This window comes from Salvia splendens, chromosome 2 (assembly GCF_004379255.2).
Source record: "Salvia splendens isolate huo1 chromosome 2, SspV2, whole genome shotgun sequence".
In the NCBI taxonomy this organism is placed as follows: Eukaryota; Viridiplantae; Streptophyta; class Magnoliopsida; order Lamiales; family Lamiaceae; genus Salvia; species Salvia splendens.
The window spans coordinates 43,393,907-43,410,891 of record NC_056033.1 but is presented as its reverse complement, the minus strand read 5'-3'; the positions used below and the strand labels follow the sequence as shown (position 1 = coordinate 43,410,891).

At 38.3% G+C, this 16,985-nt stretch overlaps 2 protein-coding genes across 2 annotated transcripts; both read left to right on the top strand.

Annotated features, from left to right (window-relative positions):
* The first annotated feature begins 1,690 nt into the window (after window positions 1-1,690).
* On the top strand, window positions 1,691-6,367 carry LOC121767769 (ABC transporter G family member 15-like). Its single transcript, XM_042164097.1, has 8 exons — window positions 1,691-1,939; window positions 2,837-2,919; window positions 3,813-4,265; window positions 4,332-4,571; window positions 4,655-4,942; window positions 5,276-5,548; window positions 5,617-5,724; window positions 5,928-6,367. Exons 1-8 carry the CDS (start codon window positions 1,714-1,716, stop codon window positions 6,267-6,269), a joined length of 2,013 nt encoding a protein of 670 aa, XP_042020031.1. The 5' UTR covers window positions 1,691-1,713; the 3' UTR covers window positions 6,270-6,367.
* A 4,989-nt stretch (window positions 6,368-11,356) lies between these two features.
* Window positions 11,357-16,245, top strand: LOC121769402. Its single transcript, XM_042166201.1, has 3 exons — window positions 11,357-12,129; window positions 15,394-15,936; window positions 16,002-16,245. Exons 1-3 carry the CDS (start codon window positions 11,362-11,364, stop codon window positions 16,095-16,097), a joined length of 1,407 nt encoding a protein of 468 aa, XP_042022135.1. The 5' UTR covers window positions 11,357-11,361; the 3' UTR covers window positions 16,098-16,245.
* Window positions 16,246-16,985: the final 740 nt, after the last annotated feature.

Genomic DNA, 16,985 nt, shown 5'->3' with positions numbered 1-16,985 from the left:
TGTAAAGTAAGCAGTGATTTCATTAATTATATTCCTAATTTTTTAGATTTTATCAAATTTATTTCTGACATTCACCAATTGTAGTATATATCAATTTTACATATATAGAATTTTCAACATCCCAATTTTGTCCCAATCAATTTATAGCAACATATAAACTAATGTTTATGGAAAAAAGAACTAATTAGGTTCGTGAATAAAGAAGTATATCACAATTGCTACACTTCATATTCTAATGTCACCATAAAACAAAAGTAGGGTTTGAAGTATTGCGAGATTTATAATCTGGAGTATTGTGAACAATAACTATTATGTGTGCGATAGTTTGTACTCCATAATATACATCATAATTAATAATACCATACTATGCTATGCTATGCTATGCTATGCTATTATGAACATATATTCATTATTTTGACTTTATATCAATAAATCTCCAAGACATAAGTACATAAAGATAAATGTAATAAATGAGACAGTGTGTAGACTGTAGTGCACTTATGGTTAAAATTAAGACTATGGACTTTTTGTGATGCAGGAAAAAGTTTTTCCACGCTATTACTGTAGTTTTACTTGGGACGCAGGCGGTTCATATGTTATGCCTACATAGCTACTTAATTAACATCAAATATACCATTCACGCTTTTCGCTCACAATTTTACTTCTCTTTAAACACACGCTTTTCCTTCACAATTACCCACTTCTACACATGCTTTCTTTCACCCACACTTGCCACTTACTTAATGTGTTTCAAATCTTCACCCACATTTTGCCACATTTATACATGCTTTAATTTTATTTTCTGCTTAAACATACGCTTTCACCCATACATTTTGCACACCGTTATGAACTTATTTATCATATCTCATTATCTGTGCTCATCCTCTTTACAATTTCTAATTATATTATCTTAAGAGATATATTTGCAGAATTGGTCGATAATTTCATGAACTCTGATAATACGTAAATATCATCTAGTATCATAAATTCTGATGAATTGCAAATTTGTCATATCGATATTAGTAAGTTTAATTATAAAACTTTGTTTTTTTTAATCTATATTTGATTCATTTTGTTATCATCTACCGTGAAATATAAACTATTATAGATGTCAAAACATATCTTTTTAAAACTTAAAATCGACTGACATCAAAATATTATGCACACACTTGAAACTTAAACTTTCACTACAACAAAAAAATCTAAAGACATTTTTCAATGCTATTAAGGACGCTAATTTGTGTGTCTAATTATACGAAAAAATAGATATAGTTAAGATTAGATGTGTGTACGCATTTTCCTCATAACGAAATACATAAATGCATACTCCTAGTTTGGAAAACTGAAACATTGCACTGATAGAGAAAGTTATCCATCCTCATGAAATGGGCTTGTCCAAGACAAGTAACGAATAAGCCTGCCTAATTGTTGATAGAGGCCTTTTACTCACGAATATATGATAACAATCCCATGTAACTATTTATTTACTTTTTGACAACGTTGGCTAAATGTAGCATCGACAGATAGTGTGGGGCACTTTTTAAGATAATATTTTGGTGGTATATTATGGTATATATATTCTGCAACGCCATTGATTGCAACATTTAACTGTATCCCACATTCATCCATCCAAATCACAATATAAATAGGAGGAGGGCTTGTGTATACACTGTTCTTGTAAATGTGAACATATATATATATATATATATAGTCATGGAGATAGAAATATCATCATCAATAGCAAGAGATGTAGAGGTTGGGGAAGGAGCGGCGGCATTCCTGGCGTGGGAGGACTTGACGGCGCTCCTCCCCAGCTCCAGCAATGGCCCCACCAGAAAGTTGCTCAATGGCTTAACCGGTTTCGCCCTTCCCGGAAGATTCATGGCCGTTATGGGCCCTTCCGGCTCCGGCAAGTCCACCTTTCTTAATTCTCTTGCAGGTCTCTCTCTCCCTCACCATAGATTACTTGTTTTCTTAAAGATGTTAGTTCACATGCATTAATGCACTCTTGGTGACTCGAACCTCGACCTTTGTTTTGTGTTGTGTCATACTTGTATAATTAACCCAAAACTTTTATTTAACCATGCATCAAGCTTTATGTTAGTAAATTACAATTATTGAGTATATATACTATAAAAAATACTACTCCATAACTTTTAGTTATGTGATAGTAACAATATGACATAAATTCTTCTTGGTGTCAAAGGTGCATTCAATTAGAAAGTCTTAGAGAAGATCATTTGAATTTCTTACAATTGAATAAAATTTTCTATTCAACTATATATTTAATGCTTATTATGCTTGACTATGAGATTATCATAAAGTGCAAGACGACATAAAATACCCAATTTCTGGCAAAAAGATAAACTCAAGTAATCGGTGATAATAAATTATTGAACAGCAATGCATGCGGTAAGAAGACACCTCATATGAATTTAAAGAAGCATTTAATTTGCTTTCTATTTACCATATTTCTACCATAGTAATTAGTAAATGTCATCGATTTGATTTAGGGTATGTCCGAATTACATTCTATATTTAGAGCTATTTTTACAGTCTAAAATACATTAATTTTAAAAGCAAAAAAAAAAAGAATAAGTGAATAATAAATAGTAGATGGGTAGCTCATTAATATGATTGGAGTTTGTGACAGTTTTGCTTGACCATATTTACTAAGTAGAGAAACAACACACTTGTCTTCTGCTGCAGCTATTACTGAAAAAAATCTCCACTTTTTACTTATGTTGTTGTTTGTGGTGGTTGTGTGCACTAAATTTAGAATAAATACGTAACTAAATATGTATCTAATCTAATTTATTATGCATTTGTTTTGCAGGCAGGCTTTCAGGAAACGTGGTAACTTCTGGGAACGTTCTTCTCAATGGAAAGATAAAAAAGTCACTTCACTATGGCATTGTTGTAAGTCATAAAATTGTACTTATAATACGCATGAATTAATCTTTTATTTTGAATTTGTACCTTGTTACTTTTACGAAATAATTGTTTGCAGTTATTAACTAATGAAGTTGATAAAAAATAGACAAATAGTAATGTAAAAATATTTAAATTTCATAATGTCTGGTTGTGTTGCAGTAGATAATGTGTTTAATATGTTGTCAAATGGCAAAGAGATAATTGATTTTCTTTGAAAAATGCTCGGCCAAAGTAGACGGGTTATATTTTTCGGTTAAAAAGTTAACCAAATGGGATTGGACACAACAAGTGAATCGGTTCCGGTTTTTAAAACACTGGTTTAGAGTGTGTGCAGATGCATACATGGGAGACATAGAGAGATACTACAAGGGAGAGCATTGAATTTGTGGTTGAGTATATTGACTAAATTTGGACAGAATTAATATTATTCCTCATACGGGAAATCTATATATGAAGCGATTAAAAATTGGAACTACTAATTATTGGTATTTGAGAGGCAGAACAGAACCAATGAATTCAAAGTATGGGTAGTTGAATGATCTGAAATCAGCTCAACATCTTAAATGTCGTTTCGTCATATAGCATGCTACGTCTCTTTCACTACCTGCATTTCTAATTCATTTATTGATATGATATCGAATTGATTGTATAGTATTAATAAAATACTAGTATAAACAGAAGTTATTTTTAATGAAGGAAAAAGGTAAATCCTGTAATTTTCCTTTCATATTGATTTTGTAATGAATCAAATTGTTGGTATTAATAGAAACCTAATTAAAGAATTGAAATAGTAGCATTAAATAATTATTCTCATAATCTAAAAGTAAATTAGTACTACTAGTAAGGAGTAGTAAAAAAAGATGGCGATCTGAATGCAGGCTTACGTAAGCCAAGAAGATGTGGTTTTAGGGAGTCTAACAGTGAAAGAAAGCATCGCATATTCAGCTTCCCTGAGGCTTCCAAGCAAGCAACATACTGCGGAGATAATCGAAAACACGATCGCCGAGTTAGGACTGGAGGACTGCGCTGATCACCTCATCGGAAACTGGCACTTGAGAGGGATCAGCGGCGGCGAGAAGAAGCGGCTGAGCATCGCCCTCGAGATCATAACGCAGCCGCACCTTCTCTTCCTCGACGAGCCCACCACCGGCCTCGACAGCGCCTCCGCCTTCTTTGTAGCCCAGGCTCTCAGAAGCATCGCCCGCCGCCGCAGAACCATCATCACCACCATTCACCAGCCCAGCACTGAGGTTTTCTCTCTCTTTGATGATCTCTTGCTTCTCTCCTCCGGCCAAACCGTCTACTTCGGAGAGGCCGCACCCGCACTTGAGGTACCATATATAATTCAGAATCAATAAATCCAAACTTTAATTTCTCACTCTTCAATGTTTCTGCAGTTCTTTGCTGAAGCGGGATTTCCATGTCCGGACACCAGGAGCCCTTCCGACCATTACCTTCGTTGTATCAATGCAGACTTTGACTACGTAAACACTGCACTCGTAGGATCGCACAGGGTAATAGGATCCCAAGATATGCATTCAACCACAGCAGAGATCAGAGCCAAGCTTCTACACAAATACCAAAATTCCAAACTCGCCGAAAGAGCCCGGGCAAAGATCAAACAGTTTTCTGTTACTGTGAGTATTTCAATCACAAATCTGACTAAGGGCGTCTTTAATTGGCTGAGCTATATATACATTATGCATTATACATGGTGCAGGAAGGATTAGTGTATGAGGAAATTAGTAGAGGGAGCCATGCAAGATGGAGGAAGCAACTTATGGTTTTGATAAAGCGCTCGTTCACAAACATGTCTCGAGATTTTGGGTATTATTGGCTTCGAATTCTCATCTATATTGTGGTCTCTCTTTGTGTGGGTTCAGTCTTCCACGATGTTGGATCTGGTTATCATGCTATTATGGCTAGAGGAGCATGTGGTGGCTTTGTGTCCGGTTTTATGACATTCATGGCCATCGGAGGCTTCCCTTCATTCATCGAAGAAATCAAGGTTAGTCGTCTCTCGTCGATGTAAAGATAGAATTGAAAATCATTGCATAAGTCCATATGAAGAAAACTATATAAGCCTCAGTAGAATTTGGTTGGTTTCTCATTCATATACTTAATGAATGGAACCGTACTTAGCTCATGAGATTTCAATTCTCTTATGGAACCTTAGTAGTGTTTGGTTTGTCTCGTACCAAGTATTGTACAATTCTGTGAATGAACTATTTCACTTCTTTTTTTACACCAGTTTGAGCTACAGTATTTGTTTATTTTCATTTGGCAACGGTTCACTTGCTCATTAATTCATATAATACATATATTCTTGTTTTTTTGTTAGGTATTCAACAAAGAAAGGCTCAACGGACATTATGGTGTAGGAGTGTACATACTATCTAACTTCATCTCTTCATTTCCTTTCTTGATGGTGATGTCATTCAGTTCAGTGTGTATTACATACTTCATGGTGAAATATCACCCTGGCTTTTCCCACTTCATGTACGCTTTCATCGACCTTCTTCTCTCCATCTCCGTCGTTGAGAGCTGCATGATGGTGGTTGCCGCCCTCGTCCCCAATTTCCTCATGGGAGTCGTTGTCGGCGCAGGTTTCATTGTAAGTACTCTATATTATTGTTCACCATTCATTACCAACCTAGTTTTAACACAAATGTTTTGTTTTAGGGCATCATGATGGCTACAGCTGGTTTTTTCCGGCTGCTTCCTGATCTTCCTTTGATATTTTGGAAATATCCCATCTCTTACATCAACTACATGGCTTGGGGCCTACAAGTAAGAACTAAGGCGCATAACCTTAAATTCTCACAAATTTTATTACTATCTGATTTAAGTTTCCATAGGATAAGTAGCACATAGACTTATCTAGTGTTTTCAGTTGGATGTGTTATCTAAAGGCGTTGTCTGTTTTCCTAAGACCAATTCCTAGTAGTTTTCTTTTTACACCAAAATGTGATTTTTTACCAACTGTCGAATAGGGGGCTTATAAAAACGACATGATTGGAATGGAGTTTGAGGGTCCGGTGGAGGGGCAGCCGAAGCTAAAGGGGGAATATGTTCTAAGCTCATTGCTAGGGATCTCTCTGCGCCATTCGAAATGGTGGGATTTGGTTGCCGTTGCTGCCATTCTGGTAGCCTACAGATTGCTGTTCTTTACAATACTCAAGTTGAAGGAGAGAGCCATGCCAGTGTTTCATACTTACTATACAAAGAGGACACTTGACCATCTTAGGCGCCGGCCGCCGCCTTTTCCTTCTTCTTCCAAGAGGCATTCATTGTCTTCTCAAGAGGGCCGCAACTCCCCACTTCACTCAACCTAGCTACTACTTTCCTATTACCATTATCTGGTTTTCAATACATGTAAACACTTCCCCTCTCTTTTGAGTACTACATGAGTATATATCAATATGCAAATTTATATGTTTTTTGTTTCACATAATTCATTGAGTAATGTCGCGTTTTATTTCCAACTAGATAAGAACACACATACAAAATATTATCAAAACACTAAAAATATTTGGTATAATTTGCTACAAGGTCCAAACTTTGGAATTAACCGATCGAGTAAGAAATTTAGTAAAAACTTTTCCAATTTTGCCACCCAACCTCATCAATAAGGCCAACACAAACAACCACAACACACATCCCATCACACATGAAATTCCTTTAATACTCTCAATAGTAGAGTAGAATTATTACCAGCTCATTCATCTTTACCACATTACACATAATTTTCTTTCTATAAATTTAATGATAAGTTCCAAAGGATTTAATTTGTGCATAGTTATTAACGTTGGTAAAATTTGCAGATTGATTTATCAGGTCTCCTATCATCCTTGGGATCCAATATTTCCCTCCAAGAACCGTTTGGAGCCCCCACACACTTTCTTTCTTGAGGCGGTGGAGAAATCGGTTCAGCACCATGAACTTATCACTACATATGCTCCACCTCCGCCTCCCCAATTGTTCCTCTCATTCAGCACACACTACAATCAAATATATATTCACCTCCTCTATTATTTAATGAAAACACACTTTACTTGATTATATGTATTTCTTGAGATAAAAGTAACCTTTCCGTTTAGGCGTCTCGAAATCATTGGATCAGATATGGACTACTCTTTCTCCCTTGTGTTATGTTGACCTTTTAGAAGTTAATGATTGACGCAACAGAAATTTTTAACACTCAAGTAATTAATAGTTATCAAATGTGACTACACCAACATGTTGCAATTTTTAAAGAAAATGTTGCTATACTAGATGCATTGGAATTCGAAAAATAGTATAGTACTGTATCATTTTATTTGGTTAATCTTCCATTTGAACCTAACTACAGTAGTTTGGCTTCTGCGTCACTTTACTTCTTCAGTGTGCTATTAAAGCAATATCCTTATTCGCAGTATGAAAATATAACACTATAAACTAGCACGAAAATGTGATACAAATTCACACAAAATTAATGAGTTAATATTATACCTTCTCGCATTTATATTCTCACCATATCCCTTAAGGACACGATAACGATATGGGTTGGCTCATGGCTGTAACTCATTAATAATTAATACTACTATAATTATTCAAATTATTTTCTTCCCTATTTTTGTTAACTTAATTAATATTGAGTCTGGGGTCTTGTCTCCCACTTTCCCCTTTACTGTCCCTCCACAACTTTGGACGACGTGGATACAATATTTTTCACTATTATAAAGTGTTGATATAATATTATAAGCCATACATTACTTTTATGTTACAAAAATAAAGTTGAACAAATAATTTATAAGCCATACATTACTCTCTCTCGTCTCTTCCCCGTGCTGGTAGTTGTCCAGCCCCGTCGTTTCCCTCCATCTTTCCGGTCTCAATTTCTGCCACAGCCACCGCGTTCACAGCGACGAGCTCACCATAGCGCCTCCTCGGTAATTCTCTTTCTCTCCTTCTACCTCCGTACATCGCCGTCCAGATCTGAATCGCGGCGAGTCTACGTCAATGCCTTTCTCGCGCAGCTGCTATCACTGCCTCGCTGTTTGGCCCGTCGCGCCGCCGCATCGAAGTCGCGGTCAGCCCCTGCTCCTCGCCCTCTCTGCCACTGCCGGAGACGCACAGGCAGCGACGTCGCCTCTGCCCGAATCACGGCGCCTTCAGCGACGCCCATCGCCGTTCGATCCGGAAAAATAATCCTCCGTCAGTCATTTCTCCTCCGTCTGTCCAGTCACGCTGCTGCTGATATTTCTGCATCACCGCCACCAAATCGATTCTAATTCTCGGCCAGTCACCGCGCAGTCGTCGCCTCTGTCACAACTCCATCGTCGGCACCAGTCCGGAGTCATCCAGTTATGTTGTTGCTTCTGCCCATCAGTGTCGTTGCTGCCAAGCAGCCGCTGCTCTCCCCGCCGGCTCGTCGTCGTTCGTCTTCTCCCTCCTACCCTTCTCTATAGCTCTACTCTCGGTTAATTTGATCGAGAAAAAGATACAAGAACCCTATATATATAAACTGAGCGTCTACGTTTGTTGAGATATGACCGAGATATGACTACGTTTGTTGAGATATGACCGAGATTTTCTCCTATGTTTAAAATCTGATTTCCTCCCCGTCTCAGATGTGGTAATCCAAAAGGAAGTGGAGAAGGGCTCAAAATTGATGAAACAAAAGCTGACTTGGTCTTCTCCAAAATTAGGCTTCAAAAAGAAATAGTTTAAAAAAGAATTGGGCTTGAAAATGAATAAATTGAGATAGAAAAAGAATAATTGTTATAGGCCTAAAATGATATTTCTTCTCTCGACAAACAAAACAAAGCCGAAATTTTTTTCCAGATGCACAAAAGATGTCACTATGAGAACAAATAAAAAGAGTGGAAAAAGTCAGGGTGTTACATAGAGCCCAACAATTGTTATCATAATAAAAGATTTCAAAACTTTCTAAACATGATTGGCCCAACTAATTTACTCGAAATCTTAATCTTTTGGATTCATAGAAACAAATAATGCTACAACGGGTCAAAATTAAGTGGGTTGATGCGATTGACATTACATTTCATTTTTTTAGGGAATCGATTGACATTTATAACACGATTAACTCTTGATAACATAATGATTTATACTATTGATATACTAATAAATAAAATGAATTATATGCCTCAACTTGTGAATGTTGGGGGAAATGGTACTCCATGAATTATATGCCTCAATTTGTGAATGTTGGCGGAAATGGTACTCCCTCTTCCCACGATTAAGTGTCCTAAGCTAATTTAATACAGATTTTAACAAATGTAATAGAAACTGAGTGTAGGTCTTACTTTTATAGTACATAGTAATTTTAAAATTGTGAGTTAAATGAATTAGTAAATGTGGGGTCCATTACAAAAAGTAGTAAAAAGTAAATGAGACACTTAATTAAAGACGTTTGAAAAAATAAACTTGCGAAAGGTTGTCTTATTCAGTCATCTCCGTATCTATGCTTATTTTCAACTCCATGAAGCATTTCATCGATTACACTTAATCATGGACGGGGAATATGAAACAAGTTGCACCAAACATAATAGTAAAATACTACTCCCTAAGTGTGCCATTAAATGTCCTTTTATTTTTTATCCGTCAGTCAATAAATGTCTCGTTTCATTTTTACTATAAAATAAAAATATAAAAGTGGACTCATATTAAACAAGGAGACTCACATTTTATTACTATAAAATAAAATTATAAAAGTGGAACCTACAATGCACTAACTTTTTCTACCATTTTTTTTATAAAGTCAAACAATTTCTTAAAATTCAAGTCGGTCAAAAATAGGACATCTAATGGCGAACGGATGGAGTAAGATAAGCCTATTTATTCGTTTTTCGCATCAAATAGTAGAGTCGTCTAGTGGCAATTTCAAAATTTTATTGTTGAATTATATGAATAATTAAGATATTAATAATGTAAACTTACTTATGACAACCAACTAACACTCTCATATCAATCTGTCCTTCATCTAATGGTCGATTCACCAGACCTGGATTTCAATTACGACACCTTTTAATATATTCATGTGGGCATCTAATTGAAGTTATTTTTCCATAATTGAGCTCTACTTCTCCTAAGCATTTATTGACCTCTAATTAGTACAGTCACCCTTGAAAAAGTGGCAATTAATAAACGAATTAAAATCTGAAAAAATATATTCCATGCTTTAAATTGTTGTTAAGAAATGACAAATTTTTATAAAATTACATACCCTAAGTTTTAAATACTAATCCAAGTACTCATTTTAGCTTAAAATTGTAAGTTATTACAACAATGTGTAATTGGTAGCCCTGATTAGATTGGTGAATCCAAGTATCCAGCTAACAACGGCGTTTTATCAAAACAAATTAATATATTGCTAAACTTTTTATTATTATTATTTTTAAAATATTGGAATAGTCAACTCATTTGACACTACTCTATCACTTGGAATACTATATTTTTTCAATTCAGTACAATGGTAGCAAAGTTTAATTGCATACAAAAAGGTCAGAAACAATATATAAAAGCCTTTAAATTACTGAAAGAAGATGAGCATGTGCATAGTGGTGGAGTTATCACGTTAATCTCATGTTATCCTAATTTAAAGAGTTAAGCTAACTCAATCTCACATAAACTCGTTGCCGTTGAGTATATGCAACGACACATACATGTTTTCATATTTGTATAGGATTAATCATAGTCTATGCCTGGATCTTTGGAGTGATTTGCAAAAGTGGTCCAAATTTTAGAAAATGTAAAAAAGTATTATGAATTTTCATGGAATTGCAAAATTTTGTGGAAATTCTATTGTATACTAAAAATTTGTATTCTACATGGAGTTGAACGATTTCTCTAACCTACGAATGATTTGATTCGAGATTGATTTCTTCAACTTTTAAATTTAAAAAGGGTAAATGGAGAATTTTATTAGTATGAAATAAAATACACTAGTATTCACACAACAATGACTTATTCTCACTATTCATTACATTTCTTAAAATTTTGAGTCAAATCAACTTATGATATCACTTAATTGTGGACGAAGGAAGATACTTAGCGGTTAGAACCTACCTTTGTACTAGCTAGTGTTTCTCTTTCTCTTTCACTCGGTAAATCGGAGTTCACGTCATCACAAAGAAATGAAGATCCATTGTTCATCTTTTATACTCTTTTATGTTCCACTCTAAGTGAACCATTTTCATTTTTTTGATGCCTCACTTTAAATAATATATTTCAAAAAATAGAAACATCAATCTCTCTACTTTTGTCATCTATCTTACTTTATTTTTTCCAGTTAACTCACAAAAAAACACTACATAAAATTCCGTGTGAGAATAGAAATAGTCCATTTAGAGTGGGACAGATGGAGTATATATAAAGTACGTAGAAAACAAATAATAGTACTCATATATAGTCGTATAAACAAAAATGTCATCCTCCCCAAAAATGGATGTCTCCGGCGGGCCATACAAAACCATTGCCCTTGTGTTGCTCATCTTCTACATCATCTTCGTCTCCCTCTCCAACCAATACCCAAAGTGCCCCTCGGCCCCTGCCTCCGCCTCCTTCTTCTCCCCTTTCCTTAAAAACCAACAACCAACAACGCTCGACCACCTGGTGTTCGGGCTGGTGGGGTCGGAGAAGGCGTGGCACCACCGCAAAGCCTACATCGAGTCATGGTGGCGCCCCAACGCCACCCACGGCCTCCTCTTCCTCGACACCGCCCCCACCGGCGACCTCCTCCCCTGGTCGGCGGCGTCCCCGCCGTACAGAGTGTCCGACGACCTCACTCGCTTCCTGAACAAGAGCGACGTGGTGGCGCAGCGGATCATCCACGCGATCATGGAGGTGTACAGGGAGGAGGAGCACGAGAATATGCGGTGGCTGGTGATGGGCGACGACGACTCCATTTTCGTGGTGGATAACATGCTTCAAATCTTGTCGGGCTACGATCACACCAAGTATTACTACTTCGGGGGGCAGTCCGAGTTCATCCTCTCCAATTATTGGTACTCCTTCAGCCAGGGATTCGGCGGCGCCGGATTTATCATGAGCCTCCCTCTGGCCAAGCTTGTGGCGGCGGACATGGACAAGTGTCTGCTCAGGTATCGCCATCTTAACGCTGCTGATAAAACTACTATGTCGTGTATTGCTGACATTGGAGTCAACCTCACTCCCCTCAAAGGAATTCATCAGGTACTCCTATTTTCTTTTCATCATATTCTTCATCTTCATGTGCATCTGCTCTACTTATTTAACTTATCAACCATGGACATTTCTCACTTACCATATCATAATCATCACACACTTGATTAAACTTCATGGTTTTTCCATCTGAAATTTATGTTAGGGAGGGGAGATATGAGAATTGATTCAACTTCCATGATTTTTGTGGAAATTTGTGCTATTTTTAATTAAGTCTCGCATTTACATCTCTTTTTTTCCACTCATCTATATTAATTAAGAATTAATTATGTGTCCCGAAATTCTAGACTAGAAAAAAAGTCCACATCGTAATAAATTTATTTTATTTTGTTAATCAAAATTAATTTATGCCTCGCTTGACCTAATAGGGTTATAGGGATACGAAATAATGAGAAAAGTAGCACGATTCTTAAGTGTATAATTTATTTTGAGTTAGTAATTTTTGATAATCATATCTTTGGCAATTTTTCTTCAAAAACCCACAATTTTGATTAATATTTTGAAATGATGAAAAAAATATTGATAAATGAGAGTGTGAGTTTGAAAAAAAAACACGATCGAGTTATATGTATGTGCTGCTAAATTTATTTTATTATTGAAGGAATTGTAAATCCTAGTGTTGATTTAAGTAATTGCGGTAATATAATTAAGTACTCAGGATTTATGTGTATAGACTTAAGTAGTGCTCCTAGGTTAGTCTGCGTGCATAGAGCATTCATGTACGTGTGTGAACACCTAGCTGAATTATTTGATGTCACACTAATTAGAGCATCTCGTCTGCCCGATGTATCGGGCGGGCTATCGTCCGCCGCTGTAGCCATGCGGACGATGCCCGATGCATCGTCCGCGCCCTATACATCGTCTGCGGACGATGGCGTCGGAACACGCATCGTCCGCCCCACTGCGGGTCACGCAGACGATGCAACGCGTTTTCCTTTTCTTCTTTTTTTCGAAATTTTTATTTATTAAAACCCACATTTCTCTTCCATTTCCCACACCAATAATTCTCTCCTATCTCTCACTTTCCCCACACACCAATATTTCACTCTCAATCTTTCTCACTGAAAAAAAAATGAGACCCGACAACGACTGGAGTACCTCGGAGGGCATTACTCAGGCCTTGACTCAGGCCTTATTCGATTGCGTTCATGAGGCTGCGGCGGAATGCTTGGCCGAAATGGAGATGCACGAGACGGCGCACGACTTTCCTGGCAGTGCGGATCCCACGTCCGATTCGACGTCAGACGTTTGTCCGCCGCGAGCACGACGTAGCTCACCAACGTCTGTTCGCAGACTATTTTGACGAGCAACCATAAGTGGGGCCCAACGGTTTTTCACCGCCGTTTTAGAATGCGGCGAGATCTTTTTCTCAGCATTGTCCAAACGTTGGAGGCAAGTGATGAATACTTCCAGTGTCGGGAAGATGGCATCGGTAGACCCGGACTTACACTGTTGTAGAAGTGCACGGTTGCGCTCCGGCAGTTGGCCTACGGCACCACGGCAGACATGTTCGATAAGTACCTTCACGTCGGGGAGACAACTGGCCGCGAGTGCCTGAAGAATTTTTGTAGGGGAGTTGTGGAGGCTTATAGCAACACCTATTTGCGAAAGCCGACTGCTGAGGATTGCCAGGCCCTGATGAAGATGCACGAGACGGCGCACGACTTTCCTGGAATGCTAGGGAGCATCGATTGTATGCACTGGGAGTGGAAGAATTTTCCGAAGGCGTGGAGAGGCCAATTTACCAGTGGATACAAGGGCAGCCACCCGATGATGATCCTCGAAGCCGTCGCTGACCATCGGCTCTGGATCTAGCATGCTTACATCGGTGTAGCGGGGTCGAACAACGACATCAACGTCCTCAACTCATCCAATCTCTTCACCGAGCAATGCAATGGCAACGGCCCGGCCATCGACTTCACTGCCAACGGACGCCAATATCATATGGGGTACTACTTGGTCGATGGCATATACCCGAGGTGGCCTGTTTTTTTAAGACGATCAGCTGTCCAATGGGTGAGAAGAGAGTTTTATTCGCGCAAAAGCAGGAGGCTGCGCGGAAGGATGTGGAGCGGGCATTTGGTATGCTCCAAGCGCGGTGGGCAATATTGAAGGGTCCGGCGCGGTTCTGGTACAAGGACGTCATCGCCGATGTCATGTGTGTGTGCATCATCTTGCATAACAAGATAGTCGAACACGAAGGTGGAAGAATCACCGATTGGGGCGATGATGAAGGTGGATCTAGCTCCAGCACGGCGGCCCCGCCCCACGTTCGAGGATTACCGATGGGCTTCAATGAGGTTCTATCTAGACAGGTCTCAATGCGCAACCAACAAGATCATGCTAAGCTCATGAACGGCATGATTGAAGAAATTTGGGACCGTAACCGCCGTTGAAAATTTGTAGCTTTTTATTTCGTAGTATAATGTTTGAATTTTAATGAAATGATTTTTCCAACTTTTTGTAGTGTTTTAAATATTCAAATAAATAAAATGCTTAGGGCGGACTATAGGGCGGCCTATAGGGCATCTCACTGCAGGTGGAAGGATAGGAGGATGAAATGCTGATGTGACGGAGCATAGAACACCCTATAAGGCAGACTATAGAACGTCCCATTGTTGATGCCCTTAATAATTATATCCAAGTTAAATAACATTATAACAAGCTTGTGTGAAAGTAGTAATTAATTATGTAGGATATGGAACTTGTATGAAATAATTTAAAGATGTTTTATTCACTCAAAGTAGGAGGATAAGGTCGGCTACGACTGTCCTAAAATCACTTTTAACTTGTATAATTTCTAATTATGCATCGTGTGTAGCCTCTTTTATCTAGAGAGTAAATTAACCTATGAATGAATCGTAATAAAACCTCACGAAAAGTTCGGCTTCTGATTATATATCTCGATTAGTCACCCATTAATTAGCATCAATTTTCTTTTTAGTTCGTCACCAATTAATTGACATCCTTACTTTTACTACTTTTGGTAATGGACCCTACATTCCATTAACTCATTTCATTCAAATTTTATTATAGAATTAATATATTAAAGTAGGACAAACATTTCACTAACTTTTTCCACTACATCTCTTAAAATTCGTGTCAAGTCAAACGGTGTCATTTAATGGAGAACGGAGAGAGTATTTTACTCATCTCACTTTATCCATGCAGCCCATTCAATCAAAGATATATAGAGCTAGATCTTGACTTATCACATACTATATCTCACTAATATCTTGTCTACGAAGTACACAGATTGATATGCGAGGAGACATATCCGGTTTCCTATCATCACACCCCAAATACCCTCTACTCTCCCTCCACCACTTTGACATGGTGGATCCAATATTCCCCAACATGAACCGCTCGGAGTCCACGCGCCACCTCATGAAGGCGGTGGCGGCCGACAATTCCCGCATGCTGCAGCAAACCATCTGCTACCACCGCCCCACCAACTGGTCGTTTTCCATCTCGTGGGGATACTCCGCCCACATATACGAGAAAATCTTGGCGCGGAGCCACCTACAATTCCCCATAGAGACATTCAAGACGTGGTGGCACCCGAACCCCCGCCCCCCGCACTACATGTTCAACACGCGCCTCCCCTCGCGTGACCCTTGTCTAGCCCCTCATATGTTCTTCTATCACACCGTCGGAACCACCACAAATGATCAGATTCTCACCGAGTTCTCTCGGGCATGGCGCCGGGACTTGCCGCCGTGCTCGTTTTCCGGCAATCACTCCGCCGATTCCATTTCCACAATCAAGGTCTATTCACCCGCCACCAAACGGTTTCAGGTAGTAATTTTTATACTTCCTCACTCCATAATCAATAGTACTCATATCTCTTTTTTTTGTTCAAGGCTGATAGAAGTGAATGCTGCGACGTCGTTCGGATGGATGGAGAAGAAGCAGAGATTAAATTTCGGGAATGCGCTGCACAAGAGATTATTGCTTAATTACCCTTGATAAAAATAGGCAGTTCAAATTTAAGCCAATATTTCCTCCTCTTTTTCCCATTTTTTATGTGAAAGGATCGTTTCTCTACTAGATATTGTAAACTATTCCTCTCCTAGTATTTACCACCACATTGATTAATGAAAAATATTTTTCCATTACAAAAGAAATAATGCAATTATATTATATTTTGAGGAAAAAAAAGACACGAGCCATACATATTTCATTATCTCGAAAATTAACTTCACCAAACAACTGTTGTTCTGATCTAAACTCCCACATACAACCAATGGAGGTATGTATCTTAAGCGTACTGGATTCTTATAAAACGAGCGTAATCGACCCACCTGCATAGCGATTTCCACAGTTCCTAGTTACGCTGCTGTTGACAAGAAAATGGGAGGGAAAACGATATGAGATACTTACAGTAATGAGCCTAAAAACATGTTGCCTGTTCGCACAGCATAGCAAATTGAGCTCAAGAACAGCTTATGCTGGTGCAGCAATGGTTCTAGACAGCTCTGCTCGATAACACCAGCCAGAACCTGGTATCTGTTGGAGAAAACAAGGTGTTCGGACACATAAAGATTGTGGACAAGAAGTTGTTCTGGTATGGAAGGTTCAACCAAACCTCAATGGGTTATTTCTAAGAGAATGTGTATTATCATGACATGCCGAAGATTGCTTGATACAGACATGTAAACACCATAAGCTATGCTTGTTTTATGATTGGAACATTCTCCTCACCAGCCCGGTCCAAGTCCCTGACAGCTTTACGAGCGTTTATTAATGCGTTTGTCACAGCTGTACCGACCTATACATGAAGGAATGGGTGTTAGGTTTTGTTATTCTCCAACTTTTGCTCAATCCAGCCAAATTAAAGTAAACAT

Coding starts and splice junctions, on each gene's coding strand:
- LOC121767769 (XM_042164097.1), top strand. CDS start 1,714: ATGGAGATAGAAATATCATCATCAATAGCAAGAGATGTAGAGGTTGGG. Junction 2,920..3,812: donor CACTTCACTATGGCATTGTT/GTAAGTCATAAA, acceptor ATCTGAATGCAG/GCTTACGTAAGCCAAGAAGA. Junction 4,266..4,331: donor AGGCCGCACCCGCACTTGAG/GTACCATATATA, acceptor ATGTTTCTGCAG/TTCTTTGCTGAAGCGGGATT.
- LOC121769402 (XM_042166201.1), top strand. CDS start 11,362: ATGTCATCCTCCCCAAAAATGGATGTCTCCGGCGGGCCATACAAAACC. Junction 12,130..15,393: donor CCCTCAAAGGAATTCATCAG/GTACTCCTATTT, acceptor CGAAGTACACAG/ATTGATATGCGAGGAGACAT. Junction 15,937..16,001: donor CCGCCACCAAACGGTTTCAG/GTAGTAATTTTT, acceptor TTTTTGTTCAAG/GCTGATAGAAGTGAATGCTG.